At 51.4% G+C, this 26,734-nt stretch overlaps 1 protein-coding gene across 23 annotated transcripts in view; it reads right to left on the bottom strand.

Annotated features, from left to right (window-relative positions):
- Positions 1 to 26,734, bottom strand: part of Dysf (dysferlin) — a 209,931-nt gene that overhangs the window by 108,213 nt on the left and 74,984 nt on the right. For 14 of the 23 annotated variants that reach the window (XM_047522099.1, XM_047522103.1, XM_047522104.1 and 11 more), the window contains 10 exons: positions 25,177 to 25,245; positions 24,957 to 25,000; positions 21,499 to 21,581; positions 12,744 to 12,785; positions 11,382 to 11,497; positions 10,828 to 10,941; positions 9,476 to 9,653; positions 8,743 to 8,867; positions 6,828 to 6,934; positions 1,916 to 2,108 (listed from right to left, as the gene is read on the bottom strand). In XM_047522099.1, coding sequence (XP_047378055.1) covers positions 1,916 to 2,108; positions 6,828 to 6,934; positions 8,743 to 8,867; positions 9,476 to 9,653; positions 10,828 to 10,941; positions 11,382 to 11,497; positions 12,744 to 12,785; positions 21,499 to 21,581; positions 24,957 to 25,000; positions 25,177 to 25,245 — 1,071 coding nt within the window. The remainder of the gene's footprint in view (positions 1 to 1,915; positions 2,109 to 6,827; positions 6,935 to 8,742; positions 8,868 to 9,475; positions 9,654 to 10,827; positions 10,942 to 11,381; positions 11,498 to 12,743; positions 12,786 to 21,498; positions 21,582 to 24,956; positions 25,001 to 25,176; positions 25,246 to 26,734) is intronic. The other 9 variants (XM_047522101.1, XM_047522108.1, XM_047522110.1 and 6 more) reach the window with 1 other exon arrangement.

Here is a 26,734-nt window from a genome sequence, read left to right as displayed (position 1 = left end):
TGACTCAGAGGCCACAAAGGACTCTCCTCAGCAACTTCCATCCACACACCACCTACTCCTCATAAACTTCCCCTTGGCCTCCAGGGCTGGCTGAGCCTCCAGTGGCTCTGATCCCCCAGTGGACAGGGCATGAGGCTGCCCCAGCTCACACAAGAAGCAGAACACAGGTTTCTAGGAAGAGACACTCTTGCCTAGAGCCAGAGTTTCCGTTCTTACATCCCAACTACTGGGTAGAGGTTCTCAGGGGGTGAACATTACACTGAAGAGACCAGACCCCGCTCCTCCGCCCACAGAGCGGACGCAACTCCGCGGAAGGTGCACTTCTTCCCAAAGGACACTCCTCCCTCTGACAGGGGACCCTTGAGGCCTGGAGACACTGGTCTCTGACAGTGGGGACTAGCCTGGAACAGAAGTGCCAGGCCCTGAGCCCTCAAGGCTTCTAGCAATGAGTGACAACTACCCCCACTGGGCACTCTAGAGAAAGCGTTGGTTGGGAAATGGTCCATCCACTTCCAAGGATGGCGAGCCATGGGGCTGGCTCTCTACCCAGGTCTGCTGCTAAAGTCCCTGCTCCTGGAACACCCGCTAACCTGTCACCTGCACTGTTTCACTTAATCCCTGCAGCAGCCCAGGGGGACTGGCAGGGTTTCCCCATTTGACAGGTGAGAAAATTCAGGCTTAGAGAGGGTAGGAGCCAACTCAGGTTTTTCTGACTCCAGGTATGTGTTCCTAACCACCATGCCAGGGGCTCAAAGTGTGGCCCTTAGGAGCAGCAGGAGCTCTTGGGATCTTGTTAGAAATACAAATTCTCAGGCTCCACCCTAGACCTGGGGGGTGGGCGGAGTCAGGAACCCTGGGGCTTCTGATGCCTATACAAGTCTGAGAAGGACTCTCTCCAGCTCCCTTTCAGTAACAGCTCCCAGCTATATTCTAATCTGTGCTCTGCTCAGCATCAGCCCAGGGCAAGGTTATAGATGCAGCCAGAGACCAAACTGGAGGATTGGCCACGGTGAGAGGCTGGCCTATGACTGAGACACCGCATTACACTCCCAGGGAACTGAACACATGTCTGCAGCCCACCCAGGAAGGCACCCAGGGTCCCGTCACCTCTTCCTGAACAGCCCTCCCCACCTCCCCTCAACAACCTGCGACTCCAGAAGGCCCTCTGCCAGCCTGCTCTTCTAGAGACACCCCTTCTCACCACCTCCATCTCCTACCTTGGGGTTCCACGTGGCTCTGATCAGAGCGGGCAGCAGCTGAGTCCGCCATGACCTGTGGGCAGACCTTCTCACTCTCAACAAACCCCTGGCCTGCCTGCTTGCCCAGGAACTCAGTAGGTACATCTGACCTCGCAGACCAGGGGAGGGGTGTGCAGGTGGGGAAAGGGTGCCCCAGAGACAAACTGGAGCCAATTCTAAGAGTCAACAAAGTTCAGTGTTACAGCAAATCCATCCTCCCCAGGCCTAGGGCTCAGAGGCATCTAGGAGAGCAGGAAACACTAGTCCTATGAGAGGCAGGTTGGAAACCAGGTGCAGACAGGTGTTTATAGGCAGGAAGGAGAAGGCAGGTCCCTGGGGAAGAAGACCCAGCACCAGACATAGAGCCAGACACCCTGGATTCTGGTCCCAGCACTGTCTCTAACATTCTTTAGTGGGCTGGGGGTATTATTGAGCACCTACTGTATACCAGGCTCTGTGCTGGGCCCTATAACACCCAGTATCCTGCTGTATTCTCTCTTCTTCTGCAAATGGTAATATTGAGTCTCAAAGAGGTTAAGTCATCCACTTAAGGTCTCCCAGCAGTGGAGCCACGGTTGACTCACGCTCCAGACAGACGCCCACCTCACCATACCCAGTTCCAATGTTCTAAGCAACAATCAAGCAGAGGAGAGCAGGCTCCCAGCAGGGTTAACTACCTCCTCTGCTAGGACACGGAGACGCAGGAGCCAGTCCTCAGCCTGCTCCAGGGCAGTGGGGAGCTCAATTTGCCCGAGCTTCAGGGCCAGTGCAGCCTCAGTGATTTGGCTCAGGTGGCGGGTTCGTAGTCGGAACAGATACTGGTCCAGGTGGGTGGCAGACGGTGTCTCATGGACATCACTCAGGGGCTGGCTGTGAGAGACAGACACAACGGACCTGAGGAACAGAAGGCCAAGGCTGCCCCAGGTCCAGGCACACGCATGTGCGTACACACAAATATATGTGTGCACGGGCCCCACAACAGGCTCACGCCCTCAGCCTGTCTGCCAGATGCCTTCCCAGCCTGATCGGCATGCACAGCCACCTCTGTGACCCTCACCTCCTCCAGGAAGCATTCCCCCATCTGCCCTCACACCTCCCACTCTGAGACCTGAAGCCCTTTATTCTGGGGTCACCTGTTTGGGGCTCACCCTCAACCCCCAGTCTGATGAGTGCTCTTGCCTGCGTGTCCCCTCCCCCCAGGTGACTGCAAGCTCTCAGAGGGCCCAGGGGGTGGTATCCTGCCCCTGCATCCTCCTAGACAGAGGCCCCAGCAGAAGCTGCCCTGCACTGAAACAAATCGGTTCTGCGTTGTGCGCACACTTTCTCCAAGAAAGAAATTTATGAACCCCTGACAAGCCACTGCAGACACCATGGGGAGGCCCGCCACCAATAATGCAGATGTGTCCACCCAGGGCCGCCTGCAGCACCCCTCCCAGACCCTCTGCTTTGGGAAACCTTGGGAGAGGTGGTGGGGCTACGTGCAGCTCTCAAAACACAGCCCTGAGCCCCAAGTGTGGAGTTAGATTGAAACTCAACCTTGTTTGGAGGCAAACAAGTCTGACATGCGCGCACACACACCCATATCCCGCAGGGACTCCCTAAAAGTCCTTCATATGGCTGCTCCACACCACTCCAAGTCTCAGGTCCTTACACAGGCAGAGGTCACGCAGGATCGGATGGGGGCGTCTGTGCGCTCCTTCGCCAAGGAGGACCCCTCCTGCCTGTCCCTGGTGGAGCCTGGGGTTGCCCCGCCCCCACCGCACCGTACCCCGGCCGAGCCCTTGACTCCCAAACAGGACATTAGTCAAAGCCGCCAGGTCTGCTCCCACCACTCCAGCGCCCCCTCCTCCCCTCCCCGCAGCGTCTCGACTCCCGGCTCCCGGCTGATTTATTTTTCTGCCAATTTCCCCGAGCTATGCAGAACCAATTACCGCCGGAGCGCAGCGGCACCGCCGCCGCCAGATCCACCACTCTGGCAGGCCTCGCGCACTACATTTTTCCTGTTATTTTTTTTAATTGAATTTTTAGGGTGGGGGGAGCAGTAGGCGAACTCCTTCTCGGGGAAACTTAAGCCCCGGGGCCTGTCTCAGGTCACGTACTGCACACCCTGTAGTAATATAATATTTACTGCCCCGAGGGTGCCGCGGATGGGGCTGCCCCGGGCCGGCTGGCCGGTGAGGGGGGCCTGCCCGGGAGCCAGCCGGAGCGGGACGGGGGCGGCGGGCCGAGCCGGGCAGGAGAGCCGCGCCAACCGGGTGATTTATGCGCCCAGCCTGGGTCGGAAGCTGGGAGGGACCGCGCTACAGACCACCAAAGGGAGATTTGCATGGAAGCCACGAGCCCCAGCCTGGCCAAGACTCCCCAAGAAACAGGCAGGAGCCGTGAGTGCCACTAACATGTCCCCACCCCGGGAAAGCCCAAGGCAGGGAGTGCAGAAAGAAGGGGAGATGGCAAGAGGCAGCCGCGTGGTGCTGCGCCCCAACCTTGAAACAATGGCAGACGCCCGCCAGCCAGGCGGGCTGCTCACCCATGAGGACCAAGTGGGTGACTGCAGCCGGGCTGCAGAGGAGTTAGGCATGGCACCATCATGGAGATGAGAAAGTGAGGAGACTGGAGAGGACGGAAGGAAGGAGGAAGGACACGGAGAGGCAGAGGTGACCACTAGGGGAGGGAGAAAGGAAGGAAGACACTGGGAGCTGGCCCAGGTTCCCAGCACGGGTTCTGGGGATGATGGATCCAGAAGAAGACACATGGGGGAAGGTGAAAAAGTGCGCCTGGGGCCCACATAGTCCCGAACACAGAGCAGCTGTTGGGGCCATGGGTCTCGAGATGACAGCTGAAGAACAAAGTGGACACTGCCAGCCCAGAGGGGGTGCGGAGGCTCTGGCAGAGATGAGCTGGTTGGGCCTGAGCTGGAACAAGGGACACTGATGCTGGACATGTGGGCAGGGATGGCTGGGGGATAGGTGAGCAGCTATGATCGCCCTGGCACTCTGGCTTGGGGACAAAGTGCCTGGCTGCCCAGCTTGTCAGCTGGGTTGACACTTAGCTGCAGAGCAGGAGGTGAGGAAGGACTCTTGCTGAGGCCCCGGGACTGCTCGGTAACATCAAGTGATGCCTGAAGGAATCAGTCCTAATGCCTGGAATTCCTCCTCTGAGAGCCACTAGTGTGCATTCCCAGGAGGATGGGAACCCAGCTCCCCTCCCAAGCTCCTGGGCCGGCACCAATACCCCTGGAAGGCCCCAGTCACCCTTCTACCCCAGGACAGGAACTCAAGGGGCCAGGTTTGGCAGAAGTGTTTTTAGCCAAATCCTCCAAGAGCAGAGTACAGAGGAGGGCACTGAGGGCAGTCCAGGACCCGGGTCTCAGACATTCGAGGCGCCACAGACCTGCCAAGGTCCGCCCCTCATGAGTCAGGAGAAGCACTGCAGGGAAGACCCTAGCCCTGCCCCCAATCCCGCAGTCTGTGCCATGGGACACAGCAAGCCAGTCCGCAGGCTCGGTCTGGGGGTTGCAGGGATGCCCTGTGAGCTCACCCCTGTGCTGACCATGCCCTTACCTGCCGTGCCAGCTCCTCTCCTCCTCCTACTCCCAGACCGCAGAGCCAGCCTCCTCACAGATGTCCTCCCCTGCACACGGCCTGTCCTGGTGCCTCATGCCTCTGCCTGCTTCTCTTCCTGCCGACTTCCTCAGAGAACAGCCCCAAACCCACGCAGCTGCCCTGGCCAGAGCCAGGGGTTCTTTCTGAACCTTTCTTTGGCCTCCATATCTAATCCACTGTCAAGTTCTATCCGTCATAGAACAGCGAGGGGCTCCCCCACGAACGTGTCCCGTAAATCTGGGCAGGTTAGCCAACCTCCCTGTGACTCGGTTTCCTCATGGGTAAGATGGGGATCATTCTGCTTCCTTCCTTTTATGATTAGTTAATATGTGTGAAAATCCTTAGAATAGTGCCGGGCACGAGAAGTGGTTGTCATCACTGTGCCTCCTAAAGTGTCCATGCTGCCCTCTGCTTCCCTCGGGCCCCACACTTCCCAACCTCGTCACAACTCACCTGCACAACCTTATGTCCATTCTCCCTTCACCTGGTCCCCCGGCACCCACTTGTCACCACCACCACCAGTCCATCCTCTCCCTGCAGCCAGATGAGCATCCATATGACACCCAGCACTTGCCCCCAAGCCCCCAGGCCCGAGCTCCAGCAGAACCCCTAAGGCCGGCCCCACAGGGCATCAGCTTCTCCCTGCCGGCCCCTAGAGGCAGCCTTGGTTCCAGCTTCTGAAGTTCAGGCTTCTGAGTCTTGGCTTGGGCAGTCCCCTCTCCAAAGCTCACTCTCCTCCCCCTCAAGGTTCGAGAGGGCCAGCCCTGCTCCGGGAAGCTTCCCTGAATGGGATTTGCTGGAATTAGATGCACCTGCTCCGAGCTGCGCCGTGCAGGCCTCTTGCCCCCAGCTCGCTCACTTCATGTTTCATTTTTGCATCCATCACCCCCCAGAGGGCTGACGCTGCGCCTTGTCAGTGCGCTTGGCACGGAGCCTGCCAGGCTTCCAGAAAGTTTGGGGAATGGAATGGATGAACGACCTGTCTGGAATTCCACCGCATGAGGGGGAGTGTCTTTGGGGTAACACTCTGATAAAGACGCACTTCCTAACTGGGGTATAAAGGACCGGAAGGGGCACTGCGTCAGGAGGCCAGAGGCATTTATTTCTCTGATATGTTCCACAGGGCTCCACAGCCGGCCAAGGAGGGTGATGAGACACAGGGAGGGGCACAGACTTCATTTGCACATATTCACACTTAACCCCACAGAAAGGAGAAGGGCAATTTATTAAGTCCATTGAACAGCTGAGAAACTGAGGTCCAGAGAAGTGGAGCTAGCTACCTAAAGTCACAAAGCTGGTTAAAGGGGCCAGGACCCAAGTCTCCAGCCATTTCTTCTTCTTAACAGTAATTATAGCTACCGTTATTAAATCCTTCCTAACTTCCTGGCACTTTGCTTATTAGATATTACAAAGTAGTTATTCTTCATGGCAAGTTGAAGTTCAAAGCTCCCTTTGGAGTGGCTCCCCAAAACCAGCCAGCAGTGGAAAAGATGCGGAGTTGTGTCCCCTGCTGGGCCTCTGCACCCCCATTCTCCATTACTCCCAAGACTCCCTTTTCCTGAAGTTGACAATCAGCCGTGTCAATAGAAGGCTAAACAGAAACTGTGGTCCCCCGACGTGGCCTTGGGGGAAGGAAGGGCGCCATCCCCCCACCACCACCCCCTACCCCCTGCCAGCTTCTCCTGGAGATTCCATCAGGGAAATAAGAGGTCGGGGATCAGAGACACAATGCTCCCCATTCAGGTGAGCAGGGCCGCCCCCGGCCCACAGCTGCTGCTGCTGCCGAGAGATTTATGACCTGCTCTAAATGTCACCTTTTCAACTCCCCGCGCTGACTCCACCACCTTTGGACTCAGCACGGGCTGGACTGCTGGCCAAGCATGGCTGGGAGACGTGCCACCACTCACTGCCACACATGAACTCTCTCAGGGAACTAGCCCTACTGAGCCAGGAGCGGCAGGCGCCATGGGCGCCAGGTACCCCCTACCTGCAGTCTGCAATGAGCTCATCCATCAGCTGAGCCACCAGAGAGTCCATGTCCTCAGCAGAGCACTGTGCCTTCAGGGCCAGGTGGACCTGCTCCAGACCAGCTTCCTGTGGAACAGGCAGGCAAGGGTCAGGAGTGTCACCATGAAACAGAAGGTACATACTGGACCCAACCCCCAGGCCCTGTCACCACAGCTCAGTCCCTGAACCAAAAAGGAATAAACGAAACAGAGAAAGCAGAGCCCAGACCCAACCAACCAGCACTGTTCTGGCTCAAGAAACTTCTAGGGTTCTCCGCACCCAAACACACCAGAATTCCCAAGTTGGAACCTTCAGCCTCACACAGTCTCGAGAAGTCCACATGCTATCAGTGGACTTTGATGGCTCTTAAATGCAGCCTGCTCCTAAGCCCGCACCTTGAAGCCAGGTCTGGCTTCCCACGCGTGAGTGGCCCTCGCAGAGCCTGGAAACGCTCTCTCCCAAGAGCAGTCCAGCTACCTCCAATCACCGGGAGTCATTCTCCAAACCCCCATGGCCTGGTCTTTGGCTGGGCTGCATCTGGCCTCCTCCTGGAGGTCTTTTCCAACCTTCAGGGGTTCACCCTGACCCGGGAGGTGGAGATTGTTCTTGGGATACTGTCGGGCCCAGGGCTGTCCCTCAGTCCACCATGCATCCCTCCCCATCCACCAGCCTTCTTGAGCATGTGCTTCGACTAGCACCACCAGCCTGAGGATGGACACTAGACGGAAAACACAGGCCCTGCTCTCTTGCAGTCTGCAGTCTTGTGAGAAGATAAGGATCCAGAACAGTCTGCACACGTGTGCGGTGTCAACTCTGAATTCTCCTCTTGGTGTTTGCTGGTCTTCCTCCTCCCTGAGCTCAAGGAAGCGACAGGCACTCTGGCGGCCCCCCTGGGTCTGGACTCCCTCCAACCACTCCAGGACCCCAACCCCTCTTTCATCAACCTGTGCTCACCCACAGATATGCCCAGGCCTCTCCAGCCCCTCTCCCCTCCCTCGGCCTCTGTGCCTCTGTCCTCTTATGACTGATTCTCCTCAATCCCTGGCCAAGCACCAGGCCTGCAGCCCCAGCACACGCTGACCCCTCCTCACCTCCAGAACGGAACCCGCCACCACCCGTACGCTGCTCTTCTCTGCTTCCCAGTTCCCCAGTCACCGGAGTCACTGCTCAGTGCTTCTTCTCCCCACATCCAAGAAGCCACCAAGGCCTGTAGCTCAGATCCTACAACTGCCCCTCGAAGGTCTTCTCCTTTCCATGGCCTCATCACCCTCCCCTGGACCCCAGCTGGGCTCCCACTTCCTGTGCCCCGCCACTGGACGGCCCCTCGCGGTACCTGTGATGCCTCCCAGTGTTCCCTGGCTGCTCTCCTCTGAGCCCCATGCGTCAGGGCCAGAGAGGCCCATGGAGCCCTCACCCCCTTTACTCCCCCTTTACTACACGACCTCCCGAGGACGGGGCAGCTCCCCTACTTTGAGCTTCTGGTTCTAGTAAGAAGTTTCCAGCACCAGCCCTTGTGTGTGCTGAGTCAAAAGGCATCCGAGGTGGCTCAGTGCTGGGCTCTGTCCTGCTCAGCCTCTCCTGTCTATGTTTGTCTGTCTGTCTGTCTGTCTCTCTCTCTCTCTCTCTCTCTTCCCCTTTCTGTTTTCTCCCACATCATACTGGAGCTTCTCTGGATTGTTATCACCCCCTCTTCCCAGCATGCAGGACAGGACCACAAGCCTCACTTTGCAGAACACAGAGAGGACAGCAGGCCCTGAAGTTTGCTGGGCATAGTTGTGTGTGTGTGTGTGTGTGTGTGTGTGTGTGTACGTGCATGCACACGTGCTCACACACACGCACTGCCAGTGGACAAGTTTGCGGACACCCGGGGCAGGGAGGGGCACGTTTCCACTCACCAGTCGGTCAGCAATCCTGAGCAGCTGGTTCTGAGTCTCCACCCTGTGACTGATGTCCTCCCAGTAGGATGACAGCACCACCACAGGCTTCACATTGCCCCAGGGCAAGTAGTAGTAGTGGCACCCTGGAGGGCAGAAGGGTCCGAGTACTGGGCAGAAGCCGAGGGCAGGTGGTACGCAGCTCTGCAGAGCCCAGACCCCGAGAGGCTCAGGGCTGGAACTGGTGTTGACGGGAAGGGGACCAAGGTGGGAGGGAGACAGGTGCCTGTTCCCGATCCTGCCTAAGAACCCCCCTGGACGCACAGGCTGTGATCTGTGTCCCCCAGTATCCAAACATGCTGCTTGTGCTCCCGGAGACAGCGGTGGCTCCCTGGGGCCCCTCAGCACATTACAACAGAGGGGTCGTTAGCCCAGCCTGAGAAATCCCAGCGCACGCCCCCCAAGTCTCCAAGCCAAGCTCAGCAGACTCTGTACCATGTATAATGATTGAAGTGGGTCAGGATCAATGAACCGCAGCTGCTTTAGGAGCCAGTCTGTGGGCTCTGGCAGCGGGGCCCCGCCTGCAGGAGCACAGCAGGAGTAGCACAGCAGCAGAGCCAGGGTCACCCCAAACAGGCCTGCCAGGGCCGGTGCTTTGAGGGGCCTACAGCAGGTCTACACGGGAGGCAGGACTCAGGGGCAGCCCCTGCTGTATGACCTGGGTCTCGTGCAGGGGCAAAACCTCTGGCCTCACCGTCAAAGACCGCCCGGCTGTACTGGGTGGTGGAGGCCAGCGGCAGGCAGGTGGTGTCAAACTTGTTCCCGTAGTTCCCGATGCTGACCTCGAACTGGACAGCATCGTCCACGTCCTGCATCATGGTGGCCGAGTAGAAGGCGGCAAAGAGGGAGTACTTGCGCCTTCGGAGGTACTTCTGAGGGCAGAGAGGGGGCAGGAGGGTCACAAGGAGGCACGATGAAGACACCCAAGGTGGAGAGGGTCACGTGTCTGGCAGGCCCTGGCCAGAACCAGCACCCGGGAGCCCTGGCTGGACTGACGAGGAGCAAAGAGGTCCAACTTGGAAGCAGCGTCCGGGTTTGGTCACGGACGGAAGGGAACTGATTCCAGGCCCGGTATGTTTGGCCACACCTCCCCAGTAAGGTCTCCCCTGAGGTCCTGCTGCTCCTCGATCCAAACCAGCAGCAAGGGCACCCCTCAGGGCAGCCCAGGCCGCCTCTGCCACTCAGTGGGCTGAAGGCTCTAAACCAGCAGGAGCTCCTACCCCACACCACTCAGGGTCCCCGCCATGCCAGCCAGCTCTGCAGCACTCATAGCACGGCCACGTGCTTGGGATCAGTGAATCTCACTGTCCCCTCTGGGAACAGGGCACAGGGCACAGGGCTGAGGACATGGTAGGCATTCAGTCACAAGTGACTGGAGTCACCGTGGCTCTGTGATTCCCTTCGTGGCCCAGAGAAGAGGGATTAAACTACTGCAGAGTTTTAGGAGAACGGTGAGAGTAAGGACAGCTAACATTTATTTAGTGCTTCCTGCATACAGACATAAATTTACTTCTCCCAACAATCTTACAAGTGTAATGATTATGCCCACCTTACAGAGAGGAAGACTGACACAGCTGGTAAGTAATAGAGCCAGGGCTCAGAGGCCCAGCTCTGCTATTGGCTGCTCTGATATATCTGAGCCTCAGCTTCCTCATCTGTTAAATGGAGCAGCGACCTCATGGGGTTCTGGGAAGATTCAAGGACATCAGAAGGATTGCTAGGATGATATCTGACACATGCTAAGTGTGTGTTGACTTAATAGCTAGTCTACAGCCTTATTATAAAATAGCATCTCATTTTGCATTGAGCTGGAGGCTTTCAGTATATTTTCATTTATCTTCTTTGAGACTCTGAACATTCCTCCAGGGGCGCAGGGTAAGTATTGCATTATTCCATTTATGACTGAGATGCTGAGGCCCAGAGAGGTGAAGGCCCAATGAGCATGGGCAGAACTGAGTCCTTCCTCTGCCATGACACCTACTTGGTCACCTTGCCCTGTTTGTCCCCAGCAGGGACCCATCTCCCTCCCAGAGGAGTGCCCCTCACCTCCACCCGGAGGATGTCGTCTGCGGGAAGGTCCTCCACCTTCTGCTCACTGTGCTCTACCAACTTGGTCTCCAGGGACATCAGAAGCCTGCCTCGGTAGGCCACACCTTCCCCCTGTGAGGGGAGGTCAGAGGGGAGGAGGGGAAGGCAAGGGGCACAATCTGGTTTGAGTTCATCTCCTAGGGGATCCCCAAGCCAACCCATGACTGCAAATGAGGACATCACAGCCCAGAGAGTTCAGAGCCTATGCCAAGTCACCCAGATGGAGGTGCCAGCCTCCAGCCAACCCCAGGGGATGAAACCGGAGAGGGGCGGGGCCTAGGTGTCTGAGGGACCAAGACAGTGAAAAGATCAGATAGGCAGGAATTGGGAGCCAGGACAGGCAGACAGATTTCTCTGAGGGGATGCCCACTAGCCCTGAGCCTTCTCAGGCCTTTTCTGGTGCCTGGCGTCTAGGTTGGGCTTAGGTGCTACCCAGGCCAGGCTGGAAGACCCCCACAGACCAGCCTGGGCACCTGCGGGGTCTGGGAACCTGGTGCGCTCCAGCCGCTCACCTTGCCGGTGTTGAGCTCTGCGTACGGGTCCGGGAAACCCGTGAACTCCCTGGGACTCCCATAGAGGTTCACGTAGCAGGGCCCAAAGGTGGGGAGGAAGCCCAGATTGTCATCCACTGGAAAACACAAGCCGGGCTCAGAGGTGCCAGCCCAGTGGGTTTTCTAGGGCTTAACCCAGTCACCTTCAGACCCAAGCCCATCCCTGGCCCTGAGTTTCCCCCACATGCATCAGATGCAGCCCCTGTAAATGTAGAAACAATAATAACACTAGTGATAACTGTCTCAGGGAGGCACAAAGGAGGTCCCAGAGTCTGGTGACCACAGAAGCCAGCTCCCAGGGTCCAGTAAAGGGCCTCAGCTAGAGGTCCCTTCCCCACAGTGTAGCCCCCAGGAATAAGCCCCAGTGCCCTGATGGACTTGACTCATCCCAGGATCCCCTCCCCCTCACACACAGGATGCAAAGAACAACTTTTAAGTGGAGCAGGTCAGAGGACCGTGAGGGAGAGAATAAACGACGAGGGAACTCTTCCCTCCACATCACCCACATCCTCTTTCCAGAGGCTTTTTTATTAATGTCACTTTCCAGTTCCTAGCTCCATTTCTGAGGATGGGACTTGATCAACCATACTCTGAAAACCCTGCAAAGCCTCTGTCCCTTTCAGAGGAAGGGGGAAGAGGACATTTCCAGAATGCCAAAGGTGGGCAGCAGGGCTAGGACCATCCGGGATGACCCTGTCCACAATAATGGACAAGAGAAGCACAATAAAAATGGCCTCAGCAAAAAAGCCTCTGGACCAGATCTAAGGTGTGCACCGGGGGTGAGGGAGGGCAGGGACAGGCAGGAGCCATGCCCACCCCTCTGCCAGGAGCGCTCTGCATTCTGCCACACTGCCCTTCTCCAAACCCCAGCACAGATTGGGTTCTGACTCCAGGAACAACAGTGGAGGTCTTGGAAATGGAAACTCACATGAATATCACCAATCATTTGTGTTCATCGCCTTGATTATGATCTACCTGTGAGTTTTTCACTCCCTCTAGCCTCCTTCTGGTCCCCGAGACACTTTGCACTCTCCCTGGATCACTGAGGCCCCATGCCTGCCCCAACCCCTTGCTGCCAGCCCCAGACCCAGCCCAGCAGGTGCAGGAAGGGGTCTGGGAAGGTGGGAAGAAATTGCTTTTAAGACATTCCAAGCAATTTACATGCTTAACCAGAGGTGAGAGGTAAGCACCAAAGGTAAGCTCCAGACCCCCACCCACCTCATGCAAATCAGACAATTCCCTGCCTCCAGCACCCGCACCCGTCCAGCAAAACAACACCCAAGGCCCCATGCCCACATGGTCCCCTAGGTGACAGCAACATACGGTCTGTGGCTTGCGGAGGCTTGACCACACCTGCAGGCTCCTCTGAAGCATAAAGAAATGGAAAAGGGGTTAGGATGGGCACAGCTGGGTGAAGGAATGGTTACGTGAACAGGCACATGGATGGACAGCCAGCCAACAGGTGGAAAGACAGCTCCTATGTAGAAAACAAACGTGGCCCCAGGCTCCAGCCGAGCCCAGCCATGAGTTTGTCATGGACTAAGCCATTACCAGCCCCACTGCAGCCAGACACAGCCCCCAGGACCACAGTGAACCCTGAGAAAACTGGACCCAAAACATGATTCAATACATTCAACATAATTCAATATATTTAAGAAATAACACAGAAAATATATGCTTTTCTATACTCTAGCCAGATAAGTGGGGAACACCAAGTACAGACATAAAGAAAGAGCGAGGGAAACATGAAGGGACCAGAGTGAGGCAGTAAGGCACACCCAGTACTCCAAACCCAACAGGCAGTTTGACACTTAGTGACCAGCTAGCCTTCGCAGTGGTGTTTCGAGGCACAACATCTCCACCTAGTGGTCACTTCCAGTATTGCCACTGAAGATAAGAGTTGCGTTTTCACAACAGGGGAGCCCTAGAATCTGGTTTCTAGCACCTACTGCTTCCAATTAAGCATATTGACAGATGCTGTTCACTAACTGAAGGTTCTGCACACGTTAGTGTGCCCACAAATGCTGGTAAAGGATTCTAGAAATAGAAGCAAGGAGGGAAATACTCTGCTCTTGGTATCCATCACTTGCTTCTGAGCAGGTATGAGATACTCCAAGGAAGCAAGCAACCTCAGTTTTCTTCCCCCATTGACTCGCCTTCATTTCTGCCTCTTCCCGCACTCTGATCTTTCTTTTCTTCTTATTTTTCCCCTTCTCCAATCCCACAAAATGTAATCAAGTCTGAGGTCATGACCAAGCCTGGAGACAGGGTTAGTGAACTTGCTGATTATTTTCATTCATTGTTCACCTTTACCAATTACTCTTCTCCAAAAAAAGCTGTTGCTATTTTCCTATAGCTTCAAGAGTTCAGCAAGATGTTGCAAATGAGCAGACAGAGAAAGAAGAGAGGAATATGGAAGCTAACCAAGTGTGGCCAAAGGCACAGGGAGGGTGAGGCCCTGGGCCAGCCCCTCAGCTCTCCACAGCCAAGTCCCTGCTGGTCATCTGAATATCCCCAGGAATCAGCTTTCACCAGTGAGAGAGCCAGGTCTCTGACCACAGGGGAGCGAGGTGACCTCAGCAAGATGACCTACTCTGGCACAGCTACAGTCCCAGAAGGGCAGTGGCCAGGGACCCCCCCCCCCCCCCCCGGAAGGAAACAGATTCCCCTTTATGCTAGTTCCAGATGATTGTTAACAGACCCAGCCAGTTATCTCAGGCTAATGAGGTCAAGGTCATAGTTCCAACTCCCAGGTGTTTCTTGCAGAGGTGAACTTGGTTTCCCACCCACAGACTGACTTTGAATCCTGGCTTGCAAACTGGTACTCAGCTAGACACAGATGTCCCCCAAATTCCACCAGCCATCTGACCAACACATGCTTCTGGTGGCTCGGAGGACTAAGCAGTCCTTTTCCTTCATTCATTCACTTCTTCATTCATTCATTTGTTCATTCAGCAAGCCTAATCAGCACCAGGCTAGGCACTGGAGTGTGTAACAAGCATAGCCCTGCTGGCATCTGAGGCCAGTGATTCCTAACTCGAGGGCAGGTCACAGGTCTCTGGGTGCTACGACTCATCCCAGGTTCTCTCCCCTGTGTCTGCGGACAGCTCATAAAGTCAAGGGCAGGGTGGCCGGAGAGCCCGCCCAAGACAAAGCCTCTATTTAGTCCCCATCATCTTTCTGCCAAAACACAAGTGTTTTGGTGTGTTTTCCCTGAGCCCAGGGAACGAGGACCTGGAAGCCCCATAGCACAGCACAGATGAATACTCCCAGTTTTGTGGCCTGAGCAGCAAAGCCCAACTCCCTCACCTGGGGGAAGCTGAAAAAGTCGGAAAGCATCCCTCCCTGCCCAGTGAGCCACCAGTCACAAGCCTGCAGACAGTCCCCAGGGACACACATGTGCCCTGGAGAAGCCAAGGCCATTACCTGCAGCCAGCCTGCCAGTTCCCTCTGCCTCTCCACACACCCCCAAGCCCATGGCATTTGGCTGCCTGACACTAGCCTGAGCCAGGCAGGAGGAGAAACCAAAAATGGCTGGGAAAGCGTCAGCATCTACGTTCCAAAGACAAGAAGAAACTAACTTGGGGTTTCTTAGCCATGGAAAAAACTGGAGACTACAAGTGCTATTTACGTCGCATGATTTTCACATGTGTGAAGTGATCAAGAACTCACGCAGGCTTCGCGGGTTTCGTGTGACCGTTACTTTTTGAAAGAACTGCCGAGTCTAAGGAAAGCACTCCTTTCGAAAAAACAAAAATTTTCCCTTGGTACATAGGGTCCAAGGAATACTTCAGCATGCCCAGGCAAACTCCTGGGCAGAAGTGCTTAAGAGGTTCGGGTTAGGTCTTGTCCTCACTGGAAATAAAAACAGGAACACAAAAACAAAAAACTCCTAGCTGAACCAAATCATCTGGAGAAACATGAAGTGGGGGAATGTGGAGAAGGAAAGTTTTTACAGTTCGGTTTGGTTTGGGTTTTGAAAGCTGTAAGGAAATTAAGTGTCGTGGTGAACCAGCCAGATGTGCTAGAACCCCAGCAGGAGGAGAGAAATAGTACAAAAGAACTGCAAAGAACGTAGGAAGGGCACGTTCTGAGGGGGTTTGGGGACAAGCAAAGAAGCTGAGCAGGGAACAAGGCAAGTGCTAATCTTCAGGACTAGAGAGAAGCTGGGGCCTCAGAAAGGACCCACCTCCAGGAAGCGACATCGGAGAACCTGAATCGGAGTCCCAGGAATGGCCCCAGTTCAGTCAATAAATTTAACGCTTTTATTGTCACATAGATCAAGCTATTTCACTATATATTCAAAATTCAGTTGGCTGGTTGCAAGAAGATTCTCCTTTATTTCCAGAATAAGCTGCAAGAAGATGGTCCTGCCCTTGGAAACCGCCCTGAAGTACGCTGGATTGTCTGTGACTTGAGCGCCATCTAGTGGCCACATAAACACCTTTCTCGCCGTCCCATTAAAATAGTCAAAGATGTTAAGTTTTTTGAGTTCTTTATGTATTCTGAATATTAATCCCCTGTCTAAGGACCAGGTGGTAAAGATCTATTCCCACTCTGTAGGCTCTCTCTTCACATCTTGATATTTTCCTTTGCTGTGCAGAAGCTTTTTTAATTTGATGCCATCCCACTTATTGATTCTTGGTTTTATTTCTTGTACTTTAGGAGTCTTGTTAAGGAACTTAGGGCCTGTGCCAATATGTTGGAGTGTTGAGCCTATATTTTCTTCTAGCATGCAGAGTTTCGGATAAAATTCTTACGTCTTTGATTCACTTCGAGTAGACTTGTGCAGGGTAAGAGACAAGGATCAAGTTTTATTATTCTACAAATGGTTGTTCAGTTTTCTCAGCACCATTTGTTAAAAAGGCTATCTTTTCCCCAAAATATGTTTTTAGCACCTTTTTTGAGTATTAGATGATTGTATCCATGTGGATTTGTCTCAATGTCTTCTATTCCACAGGCCTTCATGTCTGTTTTGGTGCCAAGACCATGCCGTTTTTGTTACTGTAGCTTTGCAGTATAATTTTAGGTCCCATATTGTGATGCCTTCAGCTTCACTCTTGTTGCTCAGGATTGCTTTGGCTATTCTGGGTCTCTTATTCTTCCAAATGAATTTTAGAACTGTTTTTTTCTAGTTCTGTGAAGAATGTCATTGGTATTTTAATGGGGATTGCATTGAATCTGTATAATGTTTTTGGGAGCGCTCAAAAATCTTCACACCAAAAAGCAAATAACCTAATTAATAAACTGGCAAAAGAACTGAAGAGACACTTCTCAAATAAGAAACACAAATGGCCAACAAATATATGAAAGAATGTACAACATCTCCAGCACTCAGGAAAATGCAAATCAAAACTACACTAAGATTTCATTTTATTCCAGTCAGAATGGTAGTTATCAAGAATACAAATAATAATACATGCCGGTGAGGATGTGGGGGAAAATGCACACTCATAGATTGTTCATGAGACTGCAAATTAGCACAACCAATCTGGAAAGCACTTTGGAGATTCCTCAAATGACTTGGAATAGAACTACCATAGGACCCCAGCAATCCCACTCCTTGGTATTTACCCAAAAGATCTAAAATCGGCATACTAAAGGGATACAGCCATGATGTTTATAGTCGCACAATTCACAATAGCTAAGCTATGGAACCAGCCTAGTGACCATCAATAGATGAATGGATTAAGAAAATGTGAGATACACACACACACACACACACATACACACACACACACACAGTGGAGTTTTACTCAGCCATAAAGAAGAATGATATGGTGTCATGGATGGGACTTGAGAACATCATGCTAAGTGAAATAAGTCAAAATCAGAAGGTCAAGGGTCAAATGTTTTCTCTCATATGTGAGAGCTAGACCAAATAAGGAGGGAAAAGGGAAGGAGGGAATCCCGTGAAAACAGAGGAGAGATCAATGGAGTAGCGGAAAGAAACTGAGGGGGAGAGAGGAGGGACAGGAAAAAGGAGAAACCATCAAATGAATCTGACAAAACTATCCTAGGTACATATATGCATATACCACAGTGAATTTCACCCTTATGTCTAGCTACAATGCATTGCTTTTTAAAAAATTATAAATAACTAGAAGAAAGACCAGTAGAGTAGAGAAAAGGGAAGAGGTGGAGAGACAAGGGGAAGGGAAGAGGAATTACCTGGGACAGAATTAGAGCATAGTCCATGCTTGTATAATTATGTCAAAATGAACCCCAATATCATATTATAATTAAAATGCACTAATTTTTTTTAAAAAAGATCATGATGACACAAAAAAGATGAAGGCCAACATCACCATCAGAATTGAGGACTGATCCCCTCCAGCAGGTGAAGGCTGTCCGCCTCTCGGAACAGCAGCTGTCGGAAAATAGGAAAGTCATGATGGCCTCCACCAGGGATTCAGACCAGGACAGGGCCAGTCAGAAAACTAGAGAAGAGCCGCCTTCCATTCCAAGAGTTGTGACCAGAGAAAGCGGGAACGCCCCCTGCACCACCCCATGACGCAGCGCCCGCCTTAGATCCTTGCGCCTGTGCGCACAGGCTGGCCCTTCACAGAAACGCCCTGAGGGCACAGGACGGCCACCGCATCCTGCGACAGGCCGTTCTCACCGAGGGAGGGGAGTGGCTAGGGAAGGGGTCCGCAGACGCGCCTTCTGGAAGGTTGTTTTTGTGAATTCCACCAATTCAAAGTATCAAAGAAGATCTCAGAAGGGCAGAGAGAAGCTAGAGGTTGAAGCTGAGCGAGGGTACCTGGGAGTCCATGGTATAATTCTCTAGCATGTTCCAAATTTCCTATAATTAAGAGGTTTGTCTGAAAAATGTTTCAGAGAACCTGGAAGAAAGGCTTGGAGAAGGTCCTGACTTCAAGAGCACCGGGCACAGTCTTCCAGGAACTAAGCACATTAACCTGTCCTGCTGCTAACGATCTGTGCAGACAGATGGACAGACCTGTGGGTGCAGGGACACCCACACTGAGCGGATCTTGCTAAAGAGTGAATAAATGGGGAATGGAAACTGCATCCGTAAGATTCAGAAGAGCCTTCATCTGAATTTTTCAGGAAATGGTTTGGGATCCTCAAGAGAGAGCAAAAGAGGTACCCTTCGTGGGCAAAGCAAAACTTTGGGGACAGGACAGATAGCAGCAAAGAAGAAAAAGCAAAATAAATGGAATGATGGAAGAGAAAGTTTTGACAAGAAAAAGTGTAATAAATAGCTCATTTTAAGGCCACATGGGAAACAGAGAAAGCAAGACTGATGCAAAAAATCAAGAATAATGATGATAAACAGTCAGTGGCACTTTAGAGTTTATTATATACCAGGCATTAAAAGAACTTTATATTTATAATCTCACTGGATCCTTCCAACAACCTTAGGTTGGGATTCTTAAGAGCCCCATTTTACAGAGAGGAAACTGGAGTGAGTCCTCAGCTACCAATAGAAGGTGGACCCAAGCTGGCCAGCTACACTCCCTGCTGGCATTCCCACCCTGCCTTCAGAGGTCCATGGAATGATGGTGGAATTTAAAAATATACCCCTCAACTCATATTTAAGAATTCATGGGCTGGGGAGATAGCTCAGTTGGTAGAGTGCTTGCCTCGCATGCACAAGGCCCTGGGTTCAATCCCCAGCACCACAAAAAAAAAAAAAAAAAAATAGAATTCATGTCTCAGGAAAAAAATGAGAACAGTCCCACATCTAGATGGATTGATGTACAGTATGTGTCACCTGAGACATTCCAGTTAATGACAGACCAAGTTGACAGCAGTGGTCCCATAGCCTTGTATGGCTGATGACCCCACAGTCATCTTGGTTGTTGTAAGTACACTCTGTGTCATTGGAACAACTAAATCTTCAAAGCCCTTGTCAGAAGTCACCCAGTCTTTAAGCATGGTGTGGCTGTAATTTCCTAAACTATGAAGAAAAGATAAATCCCTACAAGCAGCATCTACTCTGAAAAAAAAAAATGTATACTATCCACACAGCAATTAAATCATACTGCTCTCAGAAAATACACTGAAACAAATTCAGAATGGATTACTTAAGTATAAAAAAAATTAAAATTAAAAGCAGTTCAATATAGCCTTGGTTTGCCAAATACCTTTTAGACACAATATGTAAGGCAGAAATAAGACTTCCATTATTTAAGTAATTAAAAATAGAAGAAATTAGAACATTTAAAAAGGAAACAGTGAAATAAGTCTAAAGAGTTAAACAGTATAAAAATGAAAACTCCAATAAAGTTTTAAAAACTAACAAGGCTAATCAAGAAAAACCTCAAACACAATAGAAATGAGAAAAAGGAAAACACCATAGGTAGAAAGAATTGTTTACATTATAAAAGGTTGCTCTGCACAAGACTATGTGAATAAACTTAAAGTAATGATGTTTTTCTAGGAAAAGATAAATTATCAAAATTGACTAGAGTTAAAGCAACAAACTAAAAATAACAATAATCACAAGAGAAATTGAAAAGCTTTAAAAGAGCCATTACTACACCCACTCAAAAAGGGCACCCAGCCCATATGGTTTTATGGGTGAATTATTTCAAACCCTCAAAAGACTATATTCTTATGTTATATAAACTGTTCCAGATGTTTGAGAAGACTTTAAATCTTTCCAATTAATTTTACAGAGCCAGCATAACCCAGATACCAAAACCAAAGAAATAAATACACAGACGTACCAATTGAAGATAATAGAAAATCAAGAAACAGGCCCAAGAACACATTTAGGAATTTAGTAGGTGATAAAGATAGCATTTAATACTCTGGAGAAAAATTATTCAAAACAATTGGTGTATCACCAAAAACAATTTTGAAAAAAGATAATGTTAGAGTCCTGCCTTATTCACTAAGAGAAAGATTAACAGATTTGGCTACACAAAAATTTAAATTGTTGTAGGTCAAGAACTATTAATTGGTAAAATAAAGCCAACAGGAATTATTTACCACATATATGACAGGGGGAAGTTAGCTTCCATGTACACACAGCACTCTTACAAAACAATGAGAAAAAGATGAGCACACCATCAGATATATGGTAAATATGCATTCAACAGAATAACTATAAGTATGTAAATATATATCATGTGTAAATTTTAGTCTTTTTCAATTTACGTTGGTCCATTTCACCAGCTATCATGAAATGAAAATCAAGGCAACAATGGAACACTATTTTCACCCAATAAATTAACAAAGATATTTTCTAACATTATTATTTTACCTACCCTGCATTCATGAGGATGTAACTGGAGTATAAATTAGTCCAGATTTTTTGAAGGGCAACTTTGATACAGACAAAAAATTTTACAAAGGTTAAAATCCTTTGACCCCGCAATTCCACTACTAGTCACCCAAAAGAAAACTCATGAATCACACAGATACTCAGCTCATGACAGAGAAAAACTAGAAAATAACTAACTATTCAACATTAACTAGTTTGTATAGATTATGGTACATTCATGCAATGAAATGTTTATTCACTTAAAACCGTATTGTAGAAGAGCACTGAATTACATGAAAAGGCTTCTACATTGTACTGACAAGTGACAAAAGGCAATTTTCAAGACAATTAATCTTTTAATAGATACGTATATATTCAGATATGTATTACATACAGGCACACACACACGGATATGCACAGAAAGGTCCCCAAATACTAATCGCTTTACCTGGAGTGAAGGATTATGGGTAATTTCACACATAGATTTTTTATATACTTTCTTTAGATTATTTTTTCATTTAAAATTTTACAAAATGACCATGGATTACTCTTTCAACAGACCAATACAAGTTATTACAACCAACTGCTGATGCACCATAGAACCCAGTAAGTGTCTTGGCCAGGAGTAGATTATCCTCATTGTACTACTCAGTGATTCATTCTACCATTCAACTCTGGAGCAACCTAAATGTCTACAAGGCTTCTCTGTCACTGGCCAGAGCCCTTCTCCATGGAAAATGGATAACAAAAGCCTTATGATCCTCCCTTTTCTGCAAACTTTCCAACCTAGAGGTATGACAGAGAACATGACAGGTCAGAGAACTGGACGCAGATGGAACGTACCTTCTATTTCTCCTCCAGGGGCAGAGATTTTCGACATACTCAGGTAGGTGGTGGCCACGATATCATTGTGAGTAAGGCGATCCCTAGAATAAGGTGAGAGAGAAGACCTGAGCACGGGAGGAAGATATAGACCACGTGTACCCAGGAAGGATGGGGAGTCCCAGTCTCCCCACCAGATACTGAAGCCTGGTAAACCCAAGGAAGAAGAGGCTGGACAGAAAGCTCACTCAAGCTTCCCCTAGAGGGAACAAGTCTGTCCTGCCAACCAGCTCAGCCAGCAGCCTGGACCCCCTGCAGGTTGACAGGGAGGAGGCCTGAGGCAGGGAGGGTAAGGGATCAGGAGGCTGCTCAAGAGCCAGATTCCCAGACAGCGCTGAGACTTCAGCAGCTAAAGAAATACCAAGTTCAAGGAGAAAACCAGGTGACCAGGAAAAACTATCTCCAAGGCCATCATCTTGAATTAGCAATGCTAAAGCATGATTCCCTTTTGTGTATGACTTTACATGTGACAAAGCACTTTTAACTTTTATCTTCCAGGAGTCTGCAACAGCCTTAAGAAACAAGTACTTTCATTATCAGCTCTCTTGTATGACCAGGACCCTGGGCTCAGAGCTATGCAGGTACTTCACCAAGGTCAGCCAGACAAGGAGGAACAGTCAGACTGTGTCCTGATTCCTACTCTAGTGCTCCTACTGTGGCACACACTGTTCCTTGGCAAGTATGGGGCCAGTCACACTTCCCAAGGCGCACAGAGGACTGTGGGTAGGAGAGTAACTGATCAACCCATTAGCCAGCAACCTCCTGTGCAGACTCTCCTTCTGAAGCCCACGCCTGCCTCCCTTAATAATAATAAAAAGTAATAGCTAACATTTAAGCTTTACTCAGCAACTACTAAGCCAAGCACTGTGCTAACACCATCATGTGACCTAGCTCACCCAATCCTCAAATCTGCCCCATCAGGTAGGTACTACAATTAGCCCCGATTTCAGGCAAAGGATACAGAGGTTGAAAAAGTTAAATCATTTCCAAAGATGGCCAATATTTGATTTGCGGCCTGATATTCTGGACATGGAAACCAAGTTGGTCGTAGCAACCTGCTGCCTCCTTGGCAGGCTGGACCTGAGGTTCTCAACCTGGTAGTTTTAATCCTGCAGAGAACATTTGGCTATATCTGGAGATAGTTTTGGAGTGAGAAGGGGATGCTACCAGCATTTAGAGGCTAAAGCCTGGGATGTTCCTGAACAGCCTGCAGTAGACTGGACAGCCTCCACAGCAAAGGACCATCGGCCCCAAAGGTCAATATGCTGAGGCTGAGAAATGCTGGGCTGAGCAAGACCTACGTCCTTCAGGAAGTTTCTTTGGGGCACCTTTAATCCCTCTTCTGCTCAGTGCCCAAGACCCCTCTCTCCCTGCTAGGTGAAGTTTGACCAGGGTGGCATCTGGAGAGGTCACATCCCAGCTCCATTACAAAAGACCCCTGAGCCTGACCGTTTCGTTTTTCTTTGAAGTCCCCATGAAGAGCAACCTCTGGGGATCCCTTCCTTCCTCTTGGTATTTCCTAGGAAGGTGATTAAGCTCTGATTTTGAAGTTTTTCCATCAGGACAGGGGCTGCCTGAGGAAGAGTGACCTTCTCAGCACCAATCTGCATTACTGTTCTGGTAAGCAACATTAGCAAGAACTGGAAAAGGAGAATTTCCTTGAGATTATCCATACAGATACCTGACAGCTGATGGAATATTTAAACTGCTTTCATGCCCAACCCTAAAAAAGACCCACTCATGAACAGGAATTGGATTTCTGACCTCTGAATTGGATTTTCTGAATCAGGAGAGGAAGGAAGGAGAATGGGAGGAGAGAATTGTTTTTATGGAGGTGGGGAGTGGCTTTGGGGACATTTTTTTTTTTTTTAATGAAAAAGGAATTTTTAAAGAATTGAAAGGAAGATTAAGTTTCAGAGAGAAGGCCATATGGACTGTATCATATTTCCAGGATTCAGGTAATTACAAAAGTTTATCTGTTTTCTGGGAAGAAAGTACTTTTCGGGACAGGAACATGTAGCAGAGGAATGCTTTCTGGCCCAGAGTTGGGTTTTGGGGCTTGGGGTTGCTGTTGGAAAATACAGCGAGTCTGAAAATAGACTCACAATAAAAATGCCACTTCAACCCAAACCAGAGACGCAACCACCAGATTCGGTAATGTGTTTGGATTGTACAGTATGCCGATGCCTCTGACACAGCTCTGGTGGAGTCGGGCCAGCACATCCACGGCACGGGGGACAACCGCGTCCACACGCGAGCGCAGGCACAGCACGCACGGCCCACCGCCCGGGCGGCACAGCACGAGTCCCGGCTGAAACGCAGACATCGCGCTGGGGATGTAAAGTGCGCGTCCCTGCAAACCGCTTCCCCAGGGCACATACCCGCGGTCGCCCGGGGGCCTCTCCCTCGTCCCCCGCCCCGCGCTGCTCCCTTCCCTCTAATTCTCACAAGCTGTTTTCTTTAGGCCTGGGGAACTGGCACACACTTTAATGGCTCTGTGGCCTGGGGGTTTTTCCCTGGTCTCTCATTATCCTCCTGGTTGGGGGTGCCATGGGCCTGCGACCAAGGAAGAACACGCCAGGGAACCACACGGCCAAGACTTCTGGGGGCAGAGAAAGGACAGCTCTCTTTTTGGAAAGCCTGGTATCCTGGAGATTGCACATGTGGACCCTTAATGTCCCCCTCAAGTGTGAGAGGAACCGTCCTGTCGCAGCAGGAGGCAGGGTTTCCTAGTGGTTAAGGACGCCGGCAGGCTTGGATTCACATCCGACCTCCACTCTGTTCCAGCTGTCACCTGGGACAGGCCACTCAGTCTTTCCCAACCTATTGTCTGCCCCGTGAAGTAGGACCATGTCACTGAGTTGAGGGTCAGAGGCAACCATGCACGTGAAGTGCTTGCTAGGTGCTCAGTGAGTGTCAGATACTGAGATTTTTCTAAGATGCCTGTGAGCTGTTGTCCTCACCTGCTGCACACCTGCAGAGATGTCCCTGCTCAGACCACATGGCCCACCTCCCTATCCTGGGGACCCTCCTGTTCCATCCCATTGGTGGACAACAGCCCATGCTCCGGAAGCTCTGCTCTCTGGTCTTCCAAGCCTCAGTGTCCAACCCTCTGCTCCCTGGAACGCCGTCACATGGACTTACCAAACGCCCCTCTCTCACCAGGTGGTGGCCCGCCCCACCTCCCCAGGGAGCCCGCCTCCCAGCCCCTGGTCCTCAGCGCTGGGTTCTCCCAGCCCCACTGGCTATGCCCTCCTTATCTGCCATCAGGGCAGTGTGCCACCCCAAGCGAGCAGGCAGTGAGCCAGCTGCCCCGGAACCACCACGCCCTGCCTCCCCCCGCGCACAGGCCAGCTGCGTGAAACCCAAGGACTTGTGACCCTCCAGGCAGCCCTTCTGGAACCCCACTTGGCGCTCACCAGTCCATGACACGAATCCTCATTTTCTCACACATGGAAGGAAACTGAGGAGGGAAAAAGAGGCGTGTGAAGAGTAGTGCTTTGAAGAAAGTGGCATCCCCTCCTCCACACAGAAGTCCAGGGTGCCGCGGATACTGGAGAGGACGGGGCCTGGAGCTCCCCAAGGGCCAAGCCCCAGGGCCTCCTGGGGAGGGTCAGTGGGCGGCAGAGCGAGGCTCACCATGGCGGGCAGCGTGATGTTCTGGTTCCACTGAGGGTTGGCCGTCTTCTCCAGGATCTTGCTGCAGAGCTGGGAGACACAGAGACGGGGACACTGAGCTCCCTGGGGACTCTGGGCTCCCTCAGGGACCACCCCAGCCGGCAGCCATTTTCCACCATGCTGACTGCCCTTAGGGCTGGGCTGGGACCCTGGGGTCTTGGGACATGGTGTCATGGGCTCAGACGTAGGGAACCTTTGCAAAGACCAAGCTCAGCGGGAGTCAGACCCCGAGCTGGGAGCCGGGGAGCTGCCTGCATGACACAGCCCTTCAACCTGAGCTCCTGCCTCTGGCTGGAAAGCCCCCTTTGCTGCCTCCCATATGGACACGATTCTGAATGTGGGGTCCCTGAATCCAGCCTGGCTTTCCCAGAGGCCTCCATAGTTCAAGGCACCCCTTTGCCCATCAGTCCAGACGACCCTCCACTTTGGAAGAGAGTGAACCCTAGAAGATCAGAGGTGGGGGGCCAGGGCCCTGCACCTGCGCCCGAATTCACAAAATTCAGTAAAGATCCAAACCCTGTAAGTCGCATCTGCCTCAGACAGCCCTTCCCTAAAGAGGAGGCTTGTCCCGAACAAGAAGCCCAGCAGGAGCAGAAAAAGGTCTGAGCCTGGGTCCACACGCCTACCCTTGTAGTCCATGGGCAGCACTAGGCCCTTAGCCAGCCGCAGGCCATAGCCGCACAGGGACACAGCAGGTGAAGACTCAGTTTCAAATGCGCAGATGCTGGTGGGCTTACATGTTCCGCACATAAAAACGGTGGGCAGCCCTCTCAGAGCATTTCCTACAGACCGCGTAGCGTGCTAAGCACGGCATTTTATGTGCATTATCTCATTTAATGAGCATCTGAGTTAGATCAGGGACTTCAGATCCCCAGAGCGAGGGCTTTGTCTCCATTCCCCCGTCCACCCCATCCAGCCCCGCCCCACCTTCCTCCTCCCTGTAAAAAGAGCCCAAGCAAAGGCTGCGTGGGTCTGGGGGCAGGGATGGATGCCAGAACTGGGGCCTTGTGCCAGCAAAGAGAGGAAGGAAGAGGGAAAGATGAGAGACCAGCCATGGAACAATGAGCAAAGAATGAAACGGTCCGCAGGAATGGAAGCACCAAGGGGGCGAAGCATACAGACAGAGGTGCGACCTGACTCAGCATAAAAGAACCACAAAGAAAACTAACGAGATATAATTTCTCATCATCAGATTAGTAAAAACCTCCATAACCCACCGTTGGCAAGGCTTTGGGAAACTGCACTTTCATACTCTGCTAGGAAAATGAAATAGCTTGACCCTTCTAGGAGACAATGGACCACTACCTATCAAAACTACAAAATTACATATTCTTTTTGACCTATCAATTCTACTTCTAGACATTTATCCCACAGAAGTGCAGGTACATGGGAAGAATGACATACGTGGGAAGTTATTCGATGCAGAATGGCTTGGACTAGCAAGGATTCAGAACAACCCAGATGTCCAATAGAGGACAGGTTAAATAAATTATAGTCCATTCACACAATGGAGTACTAT

The sequence above is a fragment of the Sciurus carolinensis genome, chromosome 13, assembly GCF_902686445.1.
Source record: "Sciurus carolinensis chromosome 13, mSciCar1.2, whole genome shotgun sequence".
Lineage (NCBI taxonomy): Eukaryota > Metazoa > Chordata > Mammalia > Rodentia > Sciuridae > Sciurus > Sciurus carolinensis.
The sequence above is the reverse complement of the archived record's forward strand: the minus strand, read 5'-3'. Positions and strand labels throughout refer to the sequence as shown.